The sequence below is a fragment of the Bombyx mandarina genome, chromosome 07 (genome assembly GCF_030267445.1).
Source record: "Bombyx mandarina strain Sakado chromosome 07, ASM3026744v2".
NCBI classification, from domain to species: Eukaryota; Metazoa; Arthropoda; class Insecta; order Lepidoptera; family Bombycidae; genus Bombyx; species Bombyx mandarina.
The window spans coordinates 9,243,370-9,262,260 of NC_143214.1; the positions used below are offsets into that span (position 1 = coordinate 9,243,370).

The following is an 18,891-nucleotide window of genomic DNA, read 5'->3' on the forward strand; positions in this document are numbered from 1 at the left end:
GCGATATGGCAGCGATAGCTACTGTAACCAGTATACGGTGAAATTTTCAATATCCAATGCTCAGTGTCTATATTAATCTCTCTTCTTCGCCCGTTGGAGTGAAGCGTCTGCTAGATCACTAGGAAACTCTGAGAGAAGAGCTCACTACCCCAAGTGATAGGGTTCATTTAGACTTCTAGATCGAAAAATGACGAACCCGTAGTCAACACATTGTCCACGTGTCATCGCAAGTCAGTTGCTCGACACACTGTGATATGTAAGGAACGTGGATCTCCACGACCACCTGGACCTCGAGTCTATCAGTAAGTATCTACAGTCAGCATCAATGTGTCATTTCGAAAAAACGACACGACACGAGAACCCTCTCATCGTGGCCGCCGGTAACTACATTCCCGATCCTGCAGACCGAATGGTAAACAGTTGACGTCACCCTAAACAAGTCATTTCAGATCCTCTCGATCCACCAACGGTGTTTTTAGGTACCTCAAGCACCGGTCATCGTTCTCGTCGAGCCCGTCCCTTGCGACGAAAGGCTCGGCTCGGTAAATTAGCCCATAGACACAGCCCACTGAGTTTCTCGCCGGATCTTCTCAGTGGGTCGTGTTTCCGATCCGGTGGCAGATTCTGTGAAGCACTGCTTTGCAGGTAAGAGGCCCATGAGCTCATTTACGCGCCCGGAGAATCTAGTATAATCCCTCGAGATTACCAGAACACGTTTAAAAAACACGCTCGATAACATTATGCAGCCTAATATGAATTCTTTTAAGAACACGAAAGTACTGTTTTTTCAGCGTACATGTATGTACACAAATGACTTTTAATACCGCTGAAATAAATAATTGTAGTCGTTCAAATAAGCGTAACGCCCGTATCAGTATCGGTCTTAAGTCTTTCTCGTATCAGTGCGCTGGAGATCGCAGTCATGCGCGGTCGATGTTTCGTCACCATCGTACTTCGAATTGTTCTTACGAGCAGCAGTGTACCGTTCGACAATCGATATCTTGTTCATAGTGAGTATCTTATCGGTGTATATATACTTGGTGGTTTTTGACACAGTTTTATATTTTGGCATTTCAAATGTTTTTATATCCTTTAGATTCCAATATCTTTAGATAATATTATTTTTTATTGCTTAAATGGTTGGACGAACTCACAGCTCATCAGGTGTTAAGTGGTTACTGGAGCCTATAGACATCTACAACGTAAACGCGCCCCCCACCCGAGATACAAGTTCTAAGGTTTCAGTATAGTTAAAACGGCTGCACCACCCTTCAAACCGAAACGCATTACTGCTTCACGGCATAAATGGGCAGGGCGGTGGTACCTACCCGCGCGGACTCACAAGTGGTCCTACCACCAGTAGATAATCAATTTGATTTATTTATTTATTATTTATTGTGTTACATTGCGCGCATATCAAAATAAACAGATTTAAAAATTCGATTGCAATTCTTAAGCGTTCTTGTGCGATGACTCGTGACAGTCACTTGTCACTTAAAGTGATACTTAAAATAATTTATGTCATACTAGTGTTTAAAATAATTTACGACTACTTCTAGTTGGCCTTGAATTCTTATACAGGGTGTAAAAATACCATTAAGCAAAATCGAAATAGCCATCAAACCATCGTGAGCCAAAAGCTATGCTATGTTACGAAATCAAGCATACGCAGTGGTCATTTTGGTAAATTATACTTCAGACTTCAGGCTTGCTACTTAGCAAGGCTTGCTACTTAGAGCTGTGTATATGGGTTAATTCGCTCGTCGAGCGAATTAACGAACGAACCCATATACACAGCTCACTGAGTTTCTCACCGGATCTTCTCAGTGGGTCGCGTTTCCGATCCGATGGTAGATTCTGCGAAGCACTGCTCTTGCTAGGGCCAGTGTTAACAACACTCCCGGTTAGAGCTCCGTGAGCTCACCTCCACGTCAAGGAGAAGTTGAAATAGCCTCTCAAGCCTATCAGCATAGGTAGAGAAAAAAAAAAACGATAGCTGTAAGCGAAAAATGCAATGGCTGGCCTCAGGTCGAACGCCGTAACAGTGTCCTAAAGCAAAGATGACCATTAAAAAGGTAATGGTAACTATTTGGTGGTCTCAGCATGGCGTTCTTCACTATAGGTTTCTCCGATCTGGTCAAGCAATAACGGCAGATATCTATTGTGCCGAATTCCGAACAATGATAGCAAAACTTGAAGGGAAACAGACCCGCCTCATGAATCGATCTTCACCATTATTGCTCCATGATAACGCGAGACCTCATACAGCACGAGAAACCGTTTTAACTCTTCAGGAACTGCCATTAGAAAACATTCGTCACTCTCCGTATTAGGCAGACCGTGCTCCAACGGACTGCCATTTTTTTTGTGACTTGGACAATCTTCTAAGTGATGAAAAGTTTTCTTCTCAGGAGGCAGTACAAAATGCTATCACACAGTTTGTAGAATCTAGATCACCAGAGTTCTATTGCAAAGGCATAAATGACCTTCCTATTAGATGGCAGCAATGTATAGATAATAATGGTAGTTTTTGACGTGACAACGTCTTATAATACGATGGAGCCGGCTGCACGCACGAAAAAACATGACTCATGCGGCGTTACCTCGCTCTGGGGCGTTCCATTTAAGGCTTGAAGTGCAAGCGAGAGCGCGCAACGAGCGACAAAGAGGCACAATCGGCCTCCGCGTTCGGCAGCGTTCAACAGCGTTCGACATCTGTCTCTCTCCTACTTGAGTGAGCGATGCATCCGCGTGGACAGCTGCTATACAATAATACATTTACATGTTTTCGTCAAGTATGAAGTTCAGTGAAAAATGAATGTGGTGTCAATTGTTTATAGCAACGATAATTGCGATAATTGAAAAATGAAACCATTCCATCAGTATTTTCTTATGACGTTGTCACGTTCAACTATCGTCCGTAAACCGACTTTACAGACAACCGATTTTTTTTTATTAAACAAATATGTTAAATCGCTCATAATTACCCATAAGAAAACTTATGAAGTTTTCAGATCGAACACTGCACAAAACCGAACCTTTCACAATAGTTGTTTGTTCACGAATACAATTCATTTATAATTCGTATTTATGCTGCATATACGAGTATGTTGGATGTAAACAATTTGTCCTTGCCTGTAGACAAAAACAAATGTTAACTTAGCTGTAGCATTCGGTTTAACAAAGGCGCAGACCGCATGACTGCAATTCCGTTGACCGTATAATAATATGTACGTCGCGACGAATAAAAAATTGACAGTTCCATTTTTTGACAAAGTCTTAAACGATCGATAAGCACTGCCTGCACGCACGAAAAAGTGTCACGTTTCGCCTGAGCCTGAGCGTGCAAGCGAGAGCCCTGAACAAGCGATAGAGAGGCATAATCGGCTCAAGCGTTGGCTTGTGGCACATTTGAGAGATTAATCTCCTCGCTTGACGTCAGAGCCAACAATTCGAATATTTCTGCCATCATCATTCTCTTGCTTCATTCCACTCACCTGGGGTCGGAGCATGTTTTCTCCTTCCATTCTCTTCTATCATATACCATTTCTTCGCTCACTCCCCTCTTTCACATATCGTCTTTCACGCAATCTACCCCTTCCTGGATAGCCTTCCATATTCAAAGTGTTACGCGCTGGGGTTTGGGATAAATAAAAATTTTACCGAATTACAAGTTAACACTGTAATTAACACTTAGAACACTTAAAACACTTTAAAATTTTCAATTTACTTCTTCCGCTTCGCTTCAGGTGCTCCGTTCGTTATTTCGCTTCGAGTAGTTCCGTTTACTAACTGACTGCAATCTCGGCAACGCTTTTATAGCCGATACCACATCCCTAGAATTATCGAGAATATTCCACACATTTCGAGTATTGTTTCCGGTATCTGACAAATAGATGGCGTTGTACTTCTCGAGCGTTCTAGATGCCACTAGATCCTTCGATATTTGTTCGACTCTTCGGCGATAGATGGCGTTACTCTTACCGGCGTAACAATAGTTAAAGCTCTCTTACCAACCTCATTGTTATTTCTTCTCATCACATGCCCATACCATCCCAAACACGCACTTCTCAACTTCTCTGTCACAGGTGCGACTTTCAGACTTTCCTCTAACATTTTCTGCTACACATTCTGTTTTCCTACTGACGTTATCACGTAAAACGACTTTACAGACAACCAATTATTTTGTTTCATCTAACCGCCACCAACATTTTCGATCGAAATTTTTTCCAGCAAAAAAGTACATAATGAAATATTTCTCTTGTGTTTCAGACGACACCAAAATAGAGCTGGAGCCGCTGCTTATCTCTACTAAGCTCAACGAAACCATAACTATATCTGCACCGTATCTCAGAACGAAATACTCACATCACTATTTGTACGCACCGACTGGTGACGTCATAGATTTAGACTCGGTGGAGTCGATTCAAAGCAACATTAAAAACGATTTTGATGATATCAGAATAAACGTCACGTCTCTAAGGAGAGATAGTTCGGAGCTAATAACGCTGGGCCCGCTGATCGAAAGCGACCACGGCAATTGGGTGCTCAGTGTCTTCTACCCAGATATCGACGGCAATTGGGTGGAACTATTTCAAATAATAACCGTCGAAATTATTGGTTAGTACGATTTATCTATACTAATATATAAATCTACAGTGTTTTTTACGGATGTTCCCTTATAACTACTGAACCATGCATCCGATTGACTTGATATCTATGTAGAAAATACATGTACTTAATGGATAGGCTAATATTTATATGAGTGTTGGACTCCCTACACCAGTTGCGGGGGCGTTAATGATGAGAATCTTTGTGGGGGTGAGAAATAATGATGTTAATTTTAAATGCCCAGCGAAGCGGACGGTTACAGCTAGTTTATTTATATTATTGCTTTTACTGCTCCTGGTATTAAGTGGTTCGACGTGTGTGCGTGTGTGTGTTATAGTGTAGTATTTCTCTCGTTGGCTATCGACTTGTGATCACCTTATTGGCTTAGCAGTAGCGGCTCGGCTTTATTTTTATTTATTTTTTATTGCATAGATGGGTGGACGAGCTCACAACCCACATGGTGTTAAGTGGTTACCGGAGCCCATAGACATCTACAACGTAGACGACGGCACCCATCTCGAGACATGAGTTCTAAGGTCTCCGTAGAGTTACAACAGCTGCCCCGCCCTTCAAACCGAAACGCATTACTGCTTCACGGCAGAAATAGGCGGGGTGGTGGCACCCACCCGTGCGGACTCACAAGACGTCTTACCACCACTAAATACGGCAGAGAATAGAATCTTTAACTACTAATCGTTTTAGTGTGACTTGTTCGCAAAATTTCCTGGCTTGATCGATTTTATGTTTTTGCAATTTTATCGATTACCTTTAAGATAATGCCTAGCTATGGGTGGGGTTACAGAAAATATGGTTAAATAGTGTAAATTCACTAGCTGAGCTCATCCTAAGTTGATGCCTTAGGATGAGCTCAGTAATTTGTTGTGCTTTTTCGACACTTTCGTTGACGGATAAATAAGCGCTTGGTAAGAAACTATCCGAATCACAGAATAGTCCTGCTGTATTTCGTTGATGTAAATAATCGAAACAATCTCCCGAGAAAAAGAAAATTTTATATTTACCGATATGGCAACATTAAAAACCAAACAATACGTAAAGACTTTTTGGCGGGAACGCGAGGAGTGAAGTTGTGGGATTTGTTTTATTTTGTCTATTTAGTGTTTCTTCAGGTTTAAATGTGTAATAACGGTGATTTATTAACTGTTTAATATCTGTGAAAGTGCACATATGTGGTAAAATGAAAAAAAAGCCGCTGGACGTAACTTCTCGGGATCCTCCAAAAAGTTCACTGAAAAAATCTCAGTAAATGTTCAGTAATTTTACTCATATTATTTTTCATCCAATATCATCTATTTTCCTTTAGTTTCATCCGAGTTGATTAATGTCTCAAATTAATCATCTTCATTTCATTTCATTTCACTCCATATTATCATTTTTCATAAAAATAAGAATAAAAACTAAAATCAGACATGACTTAAGGTTCTTAGTTACCAGGTCATAAAATCCCTTAAAAAAACGTAAAAACTCGATTTTTTCAGAAACAAATTCCGAAGTCCACTGTCAAGTTCCGATCGGGAGTGCGTTTCGTCCTAAATTACCCCGACCGGTTATCGATCTACAGAGCTGCGAATTATCGTCTCCAGAGACGACGTTCGATCGATATTATGATCGGATGGGAAACGATCCCAACTGCGAATTCATAGTCTATAATACAACTAAGACTGATCAAGGACGATGGACCATAATCGGAATTGGACGAATCGTACACAAAATAGTATATAACTTGGAAATTGTAGACGTGAGATGACTAATAAATGGATATTAAGAAAAAATAAAACATATAAATCTATTTATTTATTAAGATAAGCATGACGTATTAATAATGACTCCCACGATGAAGGAATAAGATCTAAGAAGATAGTAAAAATTAAATTCGCAAAAATATTAGTAGTCTAATAAACCAACAAAAATAGGCACCATCGCCATGCCTATTTTTGCCGCCTATTTAGGCAGTAGGTTGTGATGTCTATGGGCTACGGTGACCACATTAAGTTAGATGGGCCGTGAGCTCGTCTGCCTGTCTGTAGCAAGGAAAACTTTTTCACAGCACTGGTGTTGTTCCTGGTTTACCATTAACTTAAAATTGTTGATATCACGATTTACTCCTGTACCCATGCCTCTAATGTTGGTCGATGCAAACATTAACTGGGACAACAAGTTTTCAATTAATTATAAAAAATAATTCAATTAACATTTTGCTGTCCATTGCTTGCAGTTTTTTTTTAATGATCGTTTAGAATTTGTTTTGAACAATGGTTTTTCTTTTTTCTTTTGTATGCTTTTTTGCCATACCAGTCATTCCTTTTAGTCCGATGTAATTTTTTTTTGTTTATTGCCCGTGCAGGCAGACGATCATACGGCCCACCTGACGGTGAGTGGTTACCGTCGCCCATGAACGCAGCAATGCCAAGGGCAGAGCCAAGCCGCTGCCTACCGCAAAGAAGGTATCATTTGAAGAAAATCCTATGTAAATAAATTAGCTTAATGCTATTATACATATGAATCTGTTCCTTCGTTCAGTCTTTAGAGACCTTCAGTACTGCATCACGGCGTCTAGCTTTGATTCGATAATGTCACTGAACACAATAGGGAAAGCGTCGAAGAATTGTTCTCAAAAGTTTTTTTTCTTACTTTGTTCACTTTCTGCTTATATGTGATTTTGATGGTGAAAAATGTTTGGCTATTGTTTTAGCTATTTTTTTAAATATTGTATGTTTCCCAAATAAACAAAAATATTTTCTTAAGTGAATTATGTATTAGAGTACGTGTAATGGAATGTTTTTTTTTAAATAACCTCATTAACAATATTGGCACAGACAACAGACAGCCGGTTGTAAATGCGAATTTAAATTATAATAAATAAAAAATATATTATTATTTTTTAATTCATTTTACATATTTTATATTTCTTTAAATTAGTACTCAAGTATGTATATCCCTTTAGCTTTTTTTTTTTGAAACGTAAATAAACAAAGGAGCTCAATATGTAATGCCGTTACCAGAGGCCATAGACATTGTTAATGTCAGCTCGCACATTTTACAAGTGCGATCTTGTGATAGTTTACTGAGACATTTATCGGACTCATTAAAAAGTAAGGTAGATTTGATAAAACTTTTGTAGTTTAATCTCATTCGAGTTACAATTTTATTTAGCTATAATTACAGAAAAACAAAGTTAGACAAGTCAAAGTACTTCAATAGCAGTCTACTCGCTCCCGCTGGCGCTTCCGCTTCCGCTGCCGCTGCCGCTTCTGGGTTGCGAGTCGCCGGCGCCGCCCGCGTCGCTTCCCTCGTCGTCCGAGTCTTTGAGCGCTTTGGCGCGGTCCAAGCGACGAGCGCGACGCGTCTCTACGTCGGAAGCGTCCGATTCTGACGAGTATATCGCCGCTCCGGCCGACGCTATAACGTTAAAATGTTTTTATTCAATTTTGATTTTCAAATCCATGTTCAATGATACGTCTTAAAGTCGTCGAGGCCTAAAGGATAAGGACACGCGGTGCATGCGTATCTAGCGATACAACGGTTTTCGAATCCCGCTGGCAGATACAAATTTTTCTAATGAAAGTCGTACTTAAAAATTGTTCACGATTAACTACTATACTGAAGGAATATAATGTAACATCGTGTAAGAAAAATTAAACGAGAGAGAGAGCGGGGGAGAGAGATAGATTGAGAGAGAGCGGGGGAGAGAGATAGATTGAGAGAGAGAGGGAGAGAGAGAAATACCTTTCTGTCCCTGTTTGTATTTGTTCTTAATAGCCTGCAGTGAGACGGCGCCGTCGTCGTCGGAGTCGTCGTGTCGCGCTCTAGCCGCTCCCGCTCGTCGCTTGGGCCGCGTCGAAGCGCGGGACCGCATAGCCGCGCGGAGCTCCATCTCCTCTTTCTATATCACGAACACACACTTTCCTTTAGAACTACAACTGGGCAGCTGAATAATGTCACTACGTCAGTCTGACATTAACGAGTCCATGGACATAACAAATTTCGGCCAGTTTCAAACAAGATTTCAACTGCATTGGTATGAAACGTTTATCGATTTCTGTAAGCTAGATATTTTTGGCAAGAAAATTACATGTGGCCAGTATTCGTAAATCTAAAACACCTCGACGAGACTTGAGTTGGGGTTATTAAACAGTTACCTTGGAATGACTCATAGTCATCAGAAATACAAAAGCCCCAAGTCGGAATTATTTTCTATTCTATTGAGTACATACATGTGCCTAAAAAATACAAGTATAAGTTTACCAATCTAATCACAAATGTCTTCGGGATTGAACTCGGAACCCGTGATACATACTGGTCGTAGGACCTCTTGTGAGTCCGCACGGGTGGGTACCACCACCCTGCCTATTTCTGCCGTGAAGCAGTAATGCGTTGAAACTATACTGAGACCTTAGAAATCATATGTCAAGGTGGGTGGCTGAATTTACGTTGTAGATGTCTATGGGCTACGGTAACCACTTAGCACCATGTGGGTTGTGAGCTCGTTCATTTATGTAATAAAAAAGAAATAAAAATAAAGCCGAGTTGCTACTGCTAAGCCAATAAGGCGATCACAAGTCGATAGCCAACAAAAGAAATATTATACTATAAGACACACGCATACACCCCGTATATAGACACCCTCCAATCCCCACAATCCCGCTCTCGCGGGTTAGCCGTCGGGACTCCGTGGTTGGTGAGGAACGTCGACCTGCACGACGATCTGGGCCTCGAATCGATCCGCAAACACATGAGGTCAGCGTCAGAACGTTACTTCGCTAAGGCTATGCGTCATGATAATCGCCTTATCGTTGCCGCCGCTGACTACTTACTACCCGAATCCTGATCACGCAGGAGCCAGTCACCGTCGACGCTCTAGACACGTCCTTACGGATCCATCAGATCCAATAACTCTTGCATTATATGCCTTCAGCTCTAACACTAGGAGCAGGGTAAGGGGCCCCGGCGTACTCGTCGAACTCGACAAAGAGTTCGACGTGCAATATAACTCATGCATCAGCCCGCTGAGTTTCTCGCCGGATCTTCTCAGCGGGTCACGATTCCGATCCGGTGGTAGACTCATTCGCGAAGCAGCTGCTCTTGAGTTGTTAGGTCTCTTTCGGAGGCGCTCGGGCAGCTGTTAGCAAATCCCACTCCTCCTGGCTGAGCCTTTGCTCGTCCACCTGTCGTGGTGACACTGGAAAGGCCTCTAGGCCTACAGTAATCTTTCAATAATTAAAAAAAAAACACGCACACACGTCTCATAGTAACAGTATAAAAACGAGACACCTGACCTTGAGCTGATACTTCCTGTCGGCGTCGGGATCGGCCCCGACCTGCGACAGGATCTTGATGGCGGACGTCTTGCTGGAGCGGTCCGCCAGCGACAGCGTCATCTTTCGGTGGGTGAAGGACTCCGTCGAGTGCGGCCTGAACGAGAGCTTCGTGCGGAACACCGCCTGGCCCTGCAGCCCGGTGCCTTGGCGGACGAATAGGTGGTTGTGGTCACCCTAGCAAAAAAAAAAAAGGTTTATTCTATAATTAAAAATAAAGTAGCTTCAGTGCGCTTCCTTACGTTTGCCGCTAGAGGCGCTGTTCTAACTCCATACAAATTTGATATAACTTATACACGATCGAGACGTCAGAACGTCAAGAAGTCGGACAATAAAAAAAACGCAAGATTAAACAGTAAGTTAAAAAGCAGTGTAATGATTAATGATTCGCTTGAAACTAATGATGAAATCGTAACTTCTTCATCATTCTTCTGCCCTTCTCCCAGTCACCTGAGGTTGGCGCAACATGTTTCCTCCTCTATCATACCATTTCTTAGGTCTACCTCATCCTCTAAAGCCATCCACATTCATAGTTAAAACTCTCTCTCTCCCATCCCGCCCTCCTACCCCCTCTCGCTCCTATCACCCTCCCCCTCCTCCTATCCCTCCCCATCCCCTCTCGCTCCTCCTATCTCACCCTTCCCCTCTCTCCTCATACATACCTCTCCCCCCCTCTCTCGCTCTCCTCCTATCTCCCCCCCCCTTTTCCATCTCGTAGCATTAGTGTAGGGACACAGTTTAGCAACGTATGCAGTTTCGTACATCGCTTGCATTTGGTCAGTCGTACATAGCCCACCCGACACGTCAGACACTTGTTAATATATTACGGAGTTAAATTGTAATCAACTTGTTTTATTAATAAAGGGCAGTTTACACCCTTTACTCTTGCATAAGCAACCGTACAATTAGTAAGTAATGAAGCTCACGTGTAAAGGTTGTTTGTACACGTCGAATATCTCGGCGCCGAGGTGCAGCGACATGCTGCCGTCCGACCACTTCACCATGCGCGCGTTGGACTCTTTCACCGCGTTGCCTTCCTTGTCGAACACCGTCCTCCATCGTATCGTGTTCTCGACTTTCAACTTTAATCTGTTAACGCAGAGCTTAGAATTCATGGCAAGAAACCGTGTCGCAGACATCAACCCACAAACACAGCCCACTGAGTTTCTCGCCTGATCTTCTCAGTGGGTCGCGTTTCCGATCCCGTGGTAGATTCTGCGAAGCACTGCTCTTGCTAGGGCCAGTGTTAGCAACACTCCGGTTTGAGCCCCGTGAGCTCACCTACACGTTAGGGCGAAGCTGATATAGCCTCTCAAGGGTATCAGCATAGGAAGGACAAAAAAAAGCAGACATCAAGTGTTCAGAAGAAATAACATCGTGTTATGCGAATCGAACGCACGAAGATTTATCCGTCTTAACCTATTACAATGACAATTTTCTACTGGTGGTAGGACCTCTTGTGAGTCCGCACGGGTAGGTACCACCACCCCGCCTATTTCTGCCGTGAAGCAGTAATGCGTTTCGGTTTGAAGAGTGGGGCAGCCGTTGTAACTATACTTGAGACCTTAGAACTTATATCTCAAGGTCGGTGGCGCATTTACGTTGTAGATGTCTATTGGGCTCCAGTAACCACTTAACAGCAGGTGGGCTGTGAGTTCGTCTGCCCATCTAAGCAAGAAAAAAAATGACAATAAGAAAAAGAAGACAAAATTTATCGAAATGAATTTAAATCTTGTAACGTCAATGATTATGGTCGATTTTCAATCGTTGGACGAATAGAGTTACATAAACAGACTGTATAGATCTTACAAACAAATCTAGACATGATTGGTTCTAATGTATAACAGATCTGTACGACAAACTGAGGATAAGATTTCCTTATATACATCACATCGCCATACCAATTACCCAAAGAAGCAGACATTCTTGTTAAAGCAATTTTTGCGGAAAATATCCAATCAACGTTTGGTCGTGGAATTAATTAACTTATTATTAAGGAAAGCTCAAAGGAACGGGTGCTGATTTTGACAATTTAAAAAAAAATACGATACCTGGCACGACCTTCCTCATCTAGGGTCTCCTCTTCATCGATTTCATCTTCGTACGTGTTAGGATCATAAGGCCTCGTATCGACCGACAAAAAGTTGGGTAGTTTGACAAAGTGCAATTCCTTCCCCAATTCCGTCCATATCTTGGGCATGTCCACGTCGATCCTCGTCTCCGGAACCTCGATTTCCTCTTCCTCTTCCGGCTTATCGCGAACTTCCTGCTAAAGTGCCAAATCTTTGAGCCACTTGCGAATTACTAAAAAGATATCAGATCGATATGCTCAAATATTGGCCACATAGATGCTATTTTGTTAATAATGCCTATTCGTCGCATTCATGATTCATCAGAATCAAATATCAGGAAATCAATCAGAGATTAAGAGAGATTATTTTCACGAACGTAGACACAGTGTCGAGCTCATAGATAGTCTTATGAACTGGTTACATGGAGTTCATAGGCACAAAGTAAATATTTAAGTCAAAAATGAGGATGAACTTTCAAATTATCTTCGATGATGATTAAAATGGGTATTTTTTTATTGAATAAGGGATTACTGACGGCCTTTCCAGTTTCACCAGGACAGGTGAGCGAGCAAAGGCTCAGCTAGGAGGTGTGGGATTAGCTAACAACCGCCTGCACGCCTCCAAAGGAGACCTAGCAACTCAAGAGCAGCTGCTTCGCGAATAAATCTACTACCGGATTGAAATAACGACCTGCTGAGAAGATCCGGCGAGAAACTCAGCGGGCTCATGTATAGGTTAGGTTGCTCGTCAATGGGGTCAAGGCGTCTAATGTAAGAATTATTTGATCTGATGGATCCGTAAGGACGTGAGAAGTAGGAACAGGAAAATACCAGATGTTCGATCACCTATCCGTTGATCAAAACCGATAGCATCACTCACCGAGTTGCCTATACCTGAAGAACTACAGACCGCCGAAGTCGTGTAAAATTATCAACATACAAAAAAGGTATATTATACCTCATCACCACTTCTACGATCTTCGGATCGTCTGTCTTCAGACCTACTTCTCGAACGCGACCGATCGGAACGCTTGTCTTGATCTTTTTGTTCTTCGTCTTCTGTGCTTATGTCTGACGCGTCACCGAACAACGCGTCAGCGGTCACTGTCAGGAAAAATATGTTTCATTTATTATTATACTAGCTGACCCGGCAGACTTCGTGGTGCCTCAATCGATAAATAAAAGACCTGAACTTTTCTATACTTTTGTCCAACGGGGGACACATCAAAGGAAAAACAAAATTGTTATTTTCATTTAATTCCAAACATTTTCATGTTTATCTACCTTTTAAACCTTCTCTGGACTTCACACAAATAATTCAAGACCAAAATTAGCCAAATCGGTCCAGCCGTTCTCGAGTTTTAGCGAGGCTAACGAACAGCAATTCATTTTTTATTTAGCTATTTATTGCATAGGTGGACGGTTAAGTGGTTACCGGAGCCCAGACATCTATAACGTAAACGCCACTACCTACCTTGAGATATGAGTTCTAAGGTCTCAGTATAGCTACAACGGCTCACTCAACTTTCAAACAGAGAGGCATTACTGCTTCATAGCAGAAATAGGCAAGGTGGTGGTACCTACCCGTGCGGACCCACAACACGTCCTACCACCACTAAAAAATATATACTTCCTCAGTATCGGTACGGTACATACATATATGCATCAACTATACATTTTAAATATACCTAGTCAGGTCATAAGTATTGTCACACAGTAAAAACTTTTCTTTTAGAATGCTGGCAACAAAAAAGTTTATTGAATTCGAATTTCGAATTGTTCATGAAAATAAAAATGTATACTTTTAGAATTTTACTCATTTTTAAATATGGAGTGGACGCTTAAAGAAGACCGTGTTGCAGTTATTGCGTTGCATCGTTGCGGTTACGCGCCAATTCAAATTTTTAACATACTGAAAAATTTGAATATAACCAAAAGATTCGTTTATCGTACCATCAAACGATACAATGAAGACTCTAGTGTAGATGACAGGTCAAGAAGTGGTCGCCCTCGGTTTGTTAGGACTCCAGCAGTGATAAAAGCTGTGAAGGCGCGAATTCAAAGAAATCCCAAACGTAAGCAGAAACTGTTGGCCCTTCAGATGGGGTTAAGCAGAACCACGGTGAAAAGGGTGTTAAATGAAGACTTAGGGATTCGGGCATATCGAAGAAAAACAGGACATCGTTTGAATGCTCGTCTAATGGACCTGAGACTGAAGAGATGCCGCGCTTTGTTGAAGCGGTACGCGGGAAAAAAATATTGGGAAATTCTTTTTTCGGATGAAAAAATTTTTACCGTAGAAGAGAGCTACAACAAACAAAATGATAAGGTGTACGCACACAGTAGTGAAGAAGCGAGCAACCGTATTCCGCGTGTCCAACAAGGTCATTTTCCATCCTCGCTCATGGTATGGTTGGGAGTTTCTTATTGGGGCTTAACAGAGGTACATTTTTGTGAGAAAGGTGTAAAAACGAATGCAGTTGTGTATCAAAATACAGTCCTGACGAACCTTGTGGAACCTGTTTCTCATACCATGTTCAATAACAGGCACTGGGTACTCCAACAAGATTCGGCGCCAGCTCATAGAGCGAAGAGCGCACAAGACTGGCTGGCGGCGCGTGAAATCGACTTCATCCGGCTCGAAGACTGGCCCTCCTCCAGTCCAGATTTGAATCCGTTAGATTACAAAATATGGCAACACTTGGAGGAAAAGGCGTGCTCAAAGCCTCATCCCAATTTGGAGTCACTCAAGACATCCTTGATTAAGGCAGCCGCCGATATCGACATGGACCTCGTTCGTGCTGCGATAGACGACTGGCCGCGCAGATTGTAGGCCTGTATTCAAAATCACGGAGGTCATTTTGAATAAACTTTAGTGTCATAAGAATCATGTTTTGTTAAGTTCATTTTGGTATATGAATGGTTACGTAATGAAGAAACTTGTTTCAATTATTTTACATTAAACATGTGACAGAATTTATGACCTGACTAGGTATAGTAATCTTCATAAACCTTTCAGTATTATGACTATTTTGTTATGTATATGTATTTTGAATTTAAATTTCTACACAAATTTACATTTATACAATGAGCAATCATATTTTTTTTTATTGCTTAGATGGGTGGACGAGCTCACAGCCCACCTGATGTTAAGTGGTTACTGGAGCCCATAGACATCCACAACGTAAATGCGCCACCCACCTTGAGATATAAGTTCTAAGGTCTCAAGTTTAGTTACAACGGCTGCCCCACCCTTCAAACCGAAACGCATTACTGCTTCACGGTAGAAATAGGCAGGGTGGTGGTACCCACCCGGGCGGACTCACAAGAGGTCCTACCAACAGTAAAAAATGGACGGACGGTATCCAGCTTAGTAAAAAATCTTCCCTTGGTCGTAATCCCCAAACGTGTAATATGAGATGTTTAAAACGATTCCCCATTTTCTGTCAAACAATATTATTCAGTGTGAATATTCACATACCATTATCTGCCTTATTTTCGTTTTCAACATCAGAACCATCATCTAATATCTTCGTTTTCTTTTTAGGCTTTCCGCTGGTATCAGACCCGCTGTCTGCTGTCTCTTTCTTTCTTTTGGAAGTCTTTTCACCACCATCGCTTTCGGAATCCGAGAGAACCGCGCGTTTTTTCTTCTCGCCTGTTAAGTGTTTCAAATTGCATGACATCATCCAAGTTGCTTAAGCATTTTTCAATTTAAACAAATTACAACATTTTAATTATATGTTTGCAGTGATGAAAGTGATTTAAATCAAATCAAATCAAACTTTTTTTTATTCAACATAAATGAAAGTACATACTTGTTGAACGTCAAAAAGAACTACCGCCAATTCAGAAAAACTAGCCTCTGTCCCGAGAAGAATTGGCAAGAAACTCAGCGGGCATATCTTTTTTTTTTAATATTAGATTTTTTTTAAATATTAATTATTTTTTTAAGTTAACTACCCCTTGCCATTAATGATGAAACTTTATGGCCATGGCATATGGTCTCAGCCAACCATAAGCACTCATGAACATACTGTTGGTAGCATACTGTATTGGGCATTTACATACATGTACATGAGTTACAGAAAAAACAAGTTACAAAGTAATATTTCAAACTATCATTGTGGCTATGTTGTGAGCATATTATACAGTTTATTTCTATATAAAATTTACCTATCTCTGCTGAGGCGTTCGAACTTTTTGAGCGTGATCGTGAACGACTTTTTGATTTGGATTTACTTCGTGACTTCGATCTTGAACGCCTTGAACCTGACCTGGAATATTCCAATAATTCTATAACCATCATCGCTTAACTTAATCAGTCGCAAATATGAGCAAACCCATCGTATTATTAAACATTAAAATTATTTATAAATAAATAAATATTTACTAACAATCACGCCACGTCTTAAAAATTTTGTAGATTAATCGTGAATATTTTTAAATAGAACCAATTCATAAAATTTGTATTCGCAAGTCAAAACAAATATTAATAAAAATGACATCAGTCAATGTAAATGGCTACACAGAATTAAACTCAAGTCAGTTTTCTCTGTGACCAGACTAGAGAAGTGTGCAGTACATTTATTTTGGACCAGTTAAATTAATCCAAGCTTAAAGTAAATAGATTCAAGGTTATGGCAGTAAAAGCATGATATATAAGGTCTGCTTATAAGGATTGTTCCACTACTATGTGATTTGTCTTAGAATGAAATTATCAATTATTATTATTATTCTAGGTACAAAATGTAGCTACCTTGATCTACTCCTAGATCTCCCTTTTGATTGTTCATCATCAATCATTAGATTAGGTGAGTTGGATCTGCTGTCTTGAACATCCTGCCTTTGAACTGGACTCTTTGACTGGAATGACTTACTCCTTGATCTTGATTTTCTTGGACTACCAGTAGCTGATTTAGATCGGGAACGGCCTTTGGCTATTTGTGATTTAGGACTTTGGGACCTAGATTTTGGACTTTGTGATCTGGATTTAGGGCTATGAGATCGAGATCTTGGAGTCTGTGCTCCAGACTTTGGACTACCCGACCTTGACCGGCCACTGGCTGAGCCACTTCTAGATCTCGATTGCCGTCTTGAAGCTTGAGACTTAGGACTTGATGAGCCTGACTTATTGCTCTGAGCTGAGCCTGATCTGTTAGATCCCGCTGGAGAGTTTGATTTACTTCGTGAACCATTTGATGATCTTTTAGACCTGGCAGAGTGATGTGATTTTGGTGATTCGCTGCCTGACCGAGGTGGGCTACGAGACACGGACCTGAAAATAAGAGAAAAAATAATTTCACAAACATAACAGTTTTTTTATGTGTTTATGTGTTTGGTACAACTTCACATATTTATGGTTGTGATGAAATTTCAGATTTCTGAAGGTACTCTGTTTTATTATTTTACCTCGACTGACTGACTTCTTTGCCAGAGGGTGCAGGACTTCGGCTTTTACTGCGACTACCACTACGACTAGAGCCACTTTCGGAATCAGATCCAGAGTCTGTGTCTATAAAAAAAAAACATTCACATAGAATTTAATCGAATCACCACTACTTACTTTTAGCAAACCCATACAACAATGAAACACGTTTTGAACATAAAATTATTATGAAGAAAATAATAATTTTGGTGTTTGCTGTTGGATACACTAACCTTGCAGTGAATTATTTGCTATTGGCGCCATTTCCGAGTTGTCTAGGCTGTTACGTTGCAGAAGGAATCAACTTTTTTCATTCATTTAACTCAACTTAATATTATGTTTCAGTAATTTTTCACTTATTACAACTTTTATTAGTTCACTTTAAGGTTATTTATAAACAAATGGTACGACAATTTGACGTCTACTAATATGTATGACAGTACACTAACGTCATACGTCAGACGTTACAAAGGATAAAAGGATTGATTTGCTATCTATTACATACCTCTACTCTCCATACGTCTGAATAATAAGCTCAACGTTCCAAACCAACAAACTGGTAAAAATAAATCCAGCCACTGATTTCATTAGGTTGCGATTCTGATCCGGTTGTAGATTCAGGGAAGCACACCTCTTGCTAGGGTCCGTGTTAGAAATTCTTTCAGGTTGAGCCCATGAGCTCAACTACCGTTCCTCACTTAGTTGAAACAGCCCCTTAAGCTACCAACGATTATCCAGGGAACAAAAAGGTAAAATTTACAAATAACGGACTATTTTTTAATAATGTACTTAAGCGGAATACGATGACTTTAATAAAAAAATGTTTTAAAATATATAAGCAACGTAATGTCACACACCATACACATAATATTAAACTTTCTCAATCGGGCTTAGGAGAAGAATTATCCTATGCCATTATATTAAACATGTGTAGTATACGTGCCATAGAAACGATCCATCATTGCCATCAGGAGCATTTTATGCTAGATTCAAGCAAGCCAAATTTTATAGATGTATTGGTTTCACTTTATAGCGTAACAAAAAAATTTGCTGCTTTATTCCCCGAAAGAGAAGTTGAAACACTCACGTATGAATTTTTTATTATTGGGCGCAGTAAATATTTTTTAGTACTATATTTTTTCATGAGATTAGGGGCGAGCTCACTGTGTCCCATTCTCACCTTAAGACAGCACTTGCAGCAGTATGTATGTAACACTATTTAGGTCAGAAGATTCGAAACTGATAAGTACCTAATAGTCTGCTATTCATCGCCTCCAATAATTAGCTGGATAGGTAAGCAGTGGCGAGCCGACTCGATACATACAATAACCGCCTTAACATTGATTAGGCCGAGAGCCTGTCGGCCATCTTCGACTTTAAAATAGGAGCTTCGAACAGTATAAAATAATAATAACGTGATTACGATTAATTTGATCATAACTAAAAGC

General features: G+C 40.7%; 2 protein-coding genes across 3 annotated transcripts; one reads left to right on the forward strand and one right to left on the reverse strand.

The window, feature by feature from the left end:
- Positions 1 to 841: 841 nt before the first annotated feature.
- On the forward strand, positions 842 to 7,506 carry LOC114239370 (uncharacterized). Its single transcript, XM_028169532.2, has 3 exons — positions 842 to 1,010; positions 4,273 to 4,620; positions 6,108 to 7,506. The coding sequence occupies exons 1-3, from the start codon at positions 923 to 925 to the stop codon at positions 6,374 to 6,376; spliced, it is 705 nt and encodes a 234-aa protein (XP_028025333.2). The 5' UTR covers positions 842 to 922; the 3' UTR covers positions 6,377 to 7,506.
- Positions 7,507 to 7,731: 225 nt separating this feature from the next.
- Positions 7,732 to 17,896, reverse strand: Atu (Another transcription unit). 2 transcript variants are annotated; one of them, XM_028169666.2, is made up of 11 exons: positions 17,677 to 17,896; positions 17,428 to 17,530; positions 16,775 to 17,293; positions 16,192 to 16,292; positions 15,497 to 15,673; positions 12,974 to 13,119; positions 11,996 to 12,213; positions 10,871 to 11,033; positions 9,906 to 10,121; positions 8,356 to 8,512; positions 7,732 to 8,028 (listed from the first exon to the last, which is right to left on the reverse strand). In XM_028169666.2, the coding sequence occupies exons 1-11, from the start codon at positions 17,705 to 17,707 to the stop codon at positions 7,835 to 7,837; spliced, it is 2,025 nt and encodes a 674-aa protein (XP_028025467.2). In that variant the 5' UTR covers positions 17,708 to 17,896; the 3' UTR covers positions 7,732 to 7,834. The 2 variants fall into 2 exon arrangements, with proteins under 2 accessions (XP_028025467.2, XP_028025468.2); XM_028169667.2 differs by having other exon boundaries at positions 11,996 to 12,210; positions 17,677 to 17,890.
- Positions 17,897 to 18,891: the final 995 nt, after the last annotated feature.

Excerpts from the sequence above, each read along its gene's own strand:
- LOC114239370 (XM_028169532.2), top strand. The coding sequence starts at position 923 with ATGCGCGGTCGATGTTTCGTCACCATCGTACTTCGAATTGTTCTTACG. Across the intron at positions 1,011-4,272 it reads CAATCGATATCTTGTTCATA|ACGACACCAAAATAGAGCTG; the intron begins GTGAGTATCTTA and ends CTTGTGTTTCAG. Across the intron at positions 4,621-6,107 it reads AATAACCGTCGAAATTATTG|AAACAAATTCCGAAGTCCAC; the intron begins GTTAGTACGATT and ends CGATTTTTTCAG.
- Atu (XM_028169666.2), bottom strand. The coding sequence starts at position 17,707 with ATGGCGCCAATAGCAAATAATTCACTGCAAG. Across the intron at positions 17,294-17,427 it reads AAAGAAGTCAGTCAGTCGAG|GTCCGTGTCTCGTAGCCCAC; the intron begins GTAAAATAATAA and ends TCTTATTTTCAG. Across the intron at positions 11,034-11,995 it reads GATGAGGAAGGTCGTGCCAG|ATTAAAGTTGAAAGTCGAGA; the intron begins GTATCGTATTTT and ends CTGCGTTAACAG.